This window comes from Morone saxatilis, unplaced genomic scaffold (genome assembly GCF_004916995.1).
Source record: "Morone saxatilis isolate NCDOM2014 unplaced genomic scaffold, NCSU_SB_2.0 Contig3, whole genome shotgun sequence".
In the NCBI taxonomy this organism is placed as follows: domain Eukaryota; kingdom Metazoa; phylum Chordata; class Actinopteri; family Moronidae; genus Morone; species Morone saxatilis.
This window is the reverse complement of record NW_023339873.1, coordinates 64,640-70,910: the sequence shown is the minus strand read 5'-3', so window position 1 is coordinate 70,910 and position 6,271 is coordinate 64,640. Positions and strand designations below refer to the sequence as shown.

The window sequence follows — 6,271 nt, the reverse complement described above, 5'->3', positions numbered from 1 at the left end:
AGACCACACAGCCAGCCACCTGGCACGGCACCAAGCACCCCGGCGCGCCGCAGCCCTCCACCGTACACCTCAGCACGCTCAAGCCTCTTTCCTCCTCTCTTCTCTGCACTGCGACCTGCCCAGATCACGGAGGCGCAGCAAGGTGCGGCGGGACTGCAAAGCGTCAAAGGTCTTCCTGTGGCGCGGAGGCGGCGGGACCTGGGAGGGAGTCTGTGTGCAGCACTGTCTGTTGAGGCAACCAGCGAGGCCGCACAAAACACAAGCGGGCAAAAAGCAGCCTCAACCCTCCCAGCACCCGAGCGGGGTGTGCTGCTATCTCACACCCGGACCTCAATCGACGGGCCCGGAGGCGGCGTGGCCAGCGCGCAGGCTGACGGCAAAGCATGGCGCTCCAGAGCTGCGAGCGATGCGCGCCGTCTTCTGTGAGCGACGCCGTTGCTTCCTCGGTGCACCCCTCAGCGTCCTCACACTCGAGCGACCACGGGTCTGATGAGTATCACTGTACGCGCGGCAGTCTGCGTCGCAGGACTTCCTGTTGATGCGTCAGCGTCTGCAGCAGCTGCTGGAGCCGCAGCCGTTCCTCGCCGTGCTGCCGCATCACCTGCTGGTAAAGATCTTCCTGCTGTTGCCCACACACACGCTCGCTGCGCTCAAGTGCACCTGCCACTACTTCAGCTTCATTATCGACAACTACGGCGTGCGGCCTGCCGATTCGCTGTGGGTGTCCGACCCCCGTTACCATGACGACCCCTGCAAACAGTGCAAGAAGCGCTACGGCCGCGGCGACGTGTCGCTGTGCCGCTGGCACCACAAGCCGTACTGCCAGGCGCTGCCGTACGGCCCCGGCTACTGGATGTGTTGCCACGGCGCCCATAGGGACGCGCCTGGCTGCAACATGGGTCTCCACGACAACCGCTGGGTGCCGGCGTTCCACAGCATCAACGCGCCAATCTACAGGAGGAGCCGCCATGACGACCCATGATGCACAGCAGACTGTCCTTCAGTGCAACATTTAAAAAAAGAACAAGAAGAAGGAAAAAAAAGGGAATCAAACATTTTACAGGTCAGTCTGACCCGGTGGTTTCCTGCCGGTGCCGGCGGCAGCGTGGCGCCCTCTGCTGCTCAAACGCCTCGTCACAGCGAGCTTCCTGTCGCTGCTTCACGTCTCGTTAATGACGAGCAGCTGGAGGGAGGAAGTGTCCCAGCCAGGACTACTTCTTCTGCTGCTGTTCTTGTTTTCACAGTGTCTCTGATCAATAATCGATAATCTATAATCAGTGAGCTCCGAGAATGAGTTGTAAAAGAGCAGACTCACTAATTAACACAAGAGCTTATTATTGATCTGTTAATCTGCGATCGCAACAATGAGCGCAAATTCAACCAATCACTTCCTGTTCCTCTCTTTTATTGATCTTTAATCAATTGTTAAAAATATCAGAACTATTGTTGCAGCTTCAACAACAGAAAAACATCTGCAGTGAAATCAGGAACTGATGGACTGTATTGATAATGACTGATCAGATATTTAATAATAATCTCTGATCATAAAATAAAGTCAGGAACAAGCGGAGACGTTACCATGGCAATACAAACAATTGGTGGATCATCAGGAAATGATTAGTGATAATTGATCGTTTACATTGAAACGTTTTCGGTCCGGAGAGAGGACTGTGAGGAGGCGGGGCTTCAGAAGGAGGCGGGGCTTCAGAGGGGGATCAGCGGAGGAACTTTATCTGCACCTTGTTTGTGTTTACAGGAGAACTAATAATTGTTTGTTTCTCTGTCCAATCAGCTGAGGGATAATCAATAATCAACAGGAAGTGGCCTTGATGCAATATTAAAAAAAGAATAAGAGGAGAAAAGAAACGACCTTTGACCTTCAGAGATTTAGTTTTTTAAGGTTTGTTTGTGTTTGCTTTAATAAAGTGCTTTCTCATTGGTTCACTCATTCAGTGTCTTTATTGTTTGTTCACCTGGCGGACAGGTGTTCTTTTCAAACACCCAGTGACGTCACACAGCCGCCCTGATGACGTCACGTTGGCGCTGTGACCTCAGATAGCGCCTCCAGCAGCTGGTAGTAGTTGTACTTGATGTCGTACTCCATGTCGTACCAGAAATTCACTGCAGACACACACAGCAACAGATATTTCAAAATAAAAGCCTAATTGACGAATTGTTTATTGGTGTATGACGCTGGTTCCTCAGTGATGAGGGTTATGAGTATTAAGTATTTTGTAGAGTAATTAGAGACAATGGAGATTTGGGGACGTGGCGCATTCAGGCGCAGTGCGTACCTGCGATGCAGCCGTGTGACTGCTGGACGTGGTGGAACCACAGCGACGGCAGGTACAGCATCTCTCCGGCCTTCACGCTGCAGTGGAGCGGCCGAGCTCTCCGGTACTGCGGGTACAGCTCCAGGTCTGGGTCCAGAGGGTCCAGAGGGATCCATGGGACCTGGTGGGGCATTGTGTGTGTGTGTGTGTGTGTGTGTGTGTGGTGAACTTCAGTGATTTAAATAGAGCATAAAGTGCTGAGATTTACAGACACCTGAACGCACCTTCTCAGAGTCACTCTGATCGACAACCTCAAACTCACCGTCTTCCCGCTGACGGTAAACAGCTGGCTGATATTCACCTGCAGACACACCGTTACTATGGTTACTGTTTTATTTGCTGGCTGGTTACCATGGTTACTCTAAAAGAGGTAATTTTAAGGTAATTTTAAAAAGCAATTACTATGGTTACCATAGGATGATACAGGGTTGTTGCTATGGTTACTGTAGGGTTATAAGGGGTTGTTGCTATGGTTACCGTAGGGGATGAAGGGTCGGTCTGTGGGCGGCAGCAGGATGAAGTTTTTCTCTCCAGAAATCACACAGAACAGATTCTCATAGTGATCTTTGTGCACTGAAACATATTATGTACATACACACATATTAATATGTTGTAATATCTATAAATATATATTTATATATTAAACTATCTGACGAGTTGTGTTCAGGTCTTACTGGAAGTGACGGCACTTGACTCTCCAAGCCAAAAATTCACCGCATCTGGTAACTTTCCTAAAATAAGAAAAAATAATTGTCAAAGAGAAAACAATTATTAAATCTGATAAACAGAAATTAAGAAATTCTGAATTAGATGTGAAAACCGAGTAAAACCAATCTCTCTGAAAATCACTAAATAAAGCAGGGACGCAAGGATCCTCTGATCAATCCATCAATCCATCAATCAGTCCATCATTTCCATCATCGATCAGTCTATAATCAATATACAGAGAATTGTTTCTTTGCTGATTGATTGGATAGTGGACAACTAATCAATGGATTCTCTGCTTCGCTGAAGAACATTTATTGACCGAAATATGAAATATCCCTGCTGATCAGATTTAACATTGATCAGCTCTACTTTAATATCATCATCTGGTAGAGTAGGTGTGTGACAGGTGTGCGCTCTGAGCATGCTCAGTAGTGAACTCACCGAGCGCGGCGCTCATCCAGGAAATGTGAGACTCTATGTCGTCTGTGAGCTCCGGGAGTTCATCCAGGAGGTTGGAGCACTGCTTCTGTACGTAGAATACTCCACGGGCCTCCTCCTGAGTAAACAGAGTATACACAGAGTACATACAGAGTAGTAATATGCAGTAATGTGCAGTATTAATACGCAGTAATGTGCAGTATTAATACGCAGTAATGTGCAGTATTAGTCGCAGTATTAATACGCAATATTAATACGCAGTAATGTGCAGTATTAGTACGCAGTAATGTGCAGTATTAGTACGCCGTTAATGTGCAGTATTAATAGCAGTAATGTGCAGTATTAATACGCAGTAATGTGAGTATTAGTACGCAGTAATGTGCAGCATTAGTACGCCAGTTAATTGCAGTATTAGTACGCAAGTAATGTGCAGTATTAATACGCAGTATGTGCAGTATTAATGTGCAGCATTAGTACGCAGTAATGTGGCAGTATTGTACGCAGTAAATGTGCAGTATTAATACGCAGTCATGTGCAGTAATGTGCAGTATTAGTACGCAGTAATTGCAGTAATGTGCAGTATTTATACGCGCAGTAATTGTGCAGTATTAGTACGCAGTAATACGCATAATGTGCAGTATTAGTACGCAGTAATGTGCAGTATTAGTACGCAGTAATAGCAGTAATGGGGTGCAGTATTAGTATGCAGTAATGTGGCGTAATGTGCAGTATTAGTACGCCAGTAATAGCAGTAATGTGCAGTATTGTACGCAGTAATGTGCAGTAATGTGCAGTATTTAGTACGCAGGTAATGTGCATAATGTGCAGTATTAGTACGCGAGTAATAACGCAGTAATTTGTTCAGTATTAGTACGCAAGTAATGTGCAGTATTAGTACGCAAGTAAATGTGCAGTATTAGTACGGCAGTAATGTGCAGTATTAGTACGCAGTAATGTGCATAATGTGCAGTATTTAGTACGCGTAAATGTGCAGTATTAGTACGGCAGTAATGTGCAGTATTTAGTGGCTAGTATGTGGCAGTAATGTGCATTATTAGTACGCAGTAATGTGCTAGTAATGTGCAGTATTAGTAGCAGTAACTGTGCAGTAATGTGCATTATTAGTACGCAGTAATATCGCATCAATGTGCAGCATTAATACGCAGTAATAGTGCAGTATTAGTAGCAAGTAATTATGCACGATATACATTCAGTACGCACGTAATACGCAGTAATGTGCAGTATTAGTTACGCGAAGTTAATGTGCATGTAATTAAGTACGCATAATACGCAAAGTAATCTGCACGTATTAGTACGCAGTAATGTGCAGTAAATGTGCGTACTTAGTACAGCCAGTAATGTGCAGTAATGTGCAGTATTAGTACGCAGTAATACGCCACCAAGTAATGTGCAGTATTAGTACGCCAGTAACTGTGCAGTAATGTGCAGTATTAGTACGCTAGATACGCAGTAATGATGCATATATAGTACGCAAGTATTTGCACTAATGTGCAGTATTAGTCGCAGTTAAATACGCCGAGTAATTGCATAATATTAGTACGCAAGTAATGTGCAGTATTAGTACGCAGTAGTCACTCTTTCCCACTGGATGATGTCGATAACAGGCAGACAGACTCATCCGTCCTCTTCAGGCATCACGAAGCGATCACCACTGACAGGTGTCGCGTAAGCCGTTAGGAGTAACCGCCACGCTGATGACCTTTGACCCCACCTTCTCCCTGCAGACAGGAAAAAGCCCTGATCAAAACAGCCTGAACACAGAAGAAAGAAGAGTACAGGTGAGTGGCGGTTGCCGCTCACCTCAGGTAGTCCAGGGTCCAACCTGGACAGAGCTGCCAGATGGCTGACAGGCATTGCGGGATGATGCAGGGATTTGACAATCCGTCGCCGACCAGGTATGAACTGCAGCGGGTCAGGTGACTCTCAGGTAGGGCAAACCGATATGGTTCAACAGTACAGATTCTTGCCAGTTAATCAATAAATATCACTCTGATTGATACCACCAGCACAGCTGGAGTCAGCCGCTGAGAGCCCCAGTATTAATTAAGTTTTTGTCTATTTAGTCTGTTTTTATCTTTCATTCTGTTGATTATATTAAAAAAGTGGAAAAGCATCTCTTCATTAAACCTTCCTGCCTCACTGTTTCTTTATTTAAACAAATGATATTGTCTTATTCATAACTATATAATATACACTTATCGTAGACGCGTGCAGCATAACATCCAAGGAAATGTGGGTAAGGTATACTCTTATTGTCGTCTTTGTGTGAGCTCCGGGGAGTTCATCCAGGAGGTTGGGCACTGCCTTCTGTCACTGTAGATAAATACTCTACTGATGACCATCACTTCTACATGGAGTAAACTCAGAAGTAATTCACAGGTTATACAGTGAAAAGTAACCGCAAATAATTATGCACTCTCACGTGAGGTCCATATCAGTGCTCAACTCAGGGTCGTCGGTTTTCTATTCTCAGCGACCTCCATTTTTATTGTTTTACTTCATCACAAAGATAAATGTTCAATCCGAATTCCACGCATATTTAATATTCGCCCTAGCTAAATGTGCAGTATTAGTCACAGTCATTTAATACGCCATATATTTAATACGCTAGTAATGTGCAGTTTATTAGTACGCTCCAGTAATGCTGCATGTATTTAAATCACGCGCAAATGCAGTAACTGTCGCGTAAGTAACTAACATAACTCGGAAATACAGATGTGCAATTAATTTACTCGCAGTTTATATGCTCGATCTAGTTTCCATCTACAGTC

At 45.2% G+C, this 6,271-nt stretch overlaps 1 protein-coding gene across 1 annotated transcript; it reads right to left on the bottom strand.

Moving 5' to 3' along the window:
- Positions 1 to 1,940: 1,940 nt before the first annotated feature.
- jmjd7 (jumonji domain containing 7) lies at positions 1,941 to 3,595 on the bottom strand. The gene is made up of 6 exons (XM_035673560.1): positions 3,483 to 3,595; positions 3,008 to 3,064; positions 2,811 to 2,906; positions 2,558 to 2,634; positions 2,295 to 2,454; positions 1,941 to 2,121 (listed from the first exon to the last, which is right to left on the bottom strand). The coding sequence occupies exons 1-6, from the start codon at positions 3,496 to 3,498 to the stop codon at positions 2,033 to 2,035; spliced, it is 495 nt and encodes a 164-aa protein (XP_035529453.1). The 5' UTR covers positions 3,499 to 3,595; the 3' UTR covers positions 1,941 to 2,032.
- Between the last annotated feature and the right edge of the window lie 2,676 nt (positions 3,596 to 6,271).

Coding starts and splice junctions, on each gene's coding strand:
- jmjd7 (XM_035673560.1), bottom strand. Junction 2,907..3,007: donor GTCAAGTGCCGTCACTTCCA/GTAAGACCTGAA, acceptor AATATGTTTCAG/TGCACAAAGATCACTATGAG. Junction 2,122..2,294: donor GTCACACGGCTGCATCGCAG/GTACGCACTGCG, acceptor GTGTGTCTGCAG/TGAATTTCTGGTACGACATG.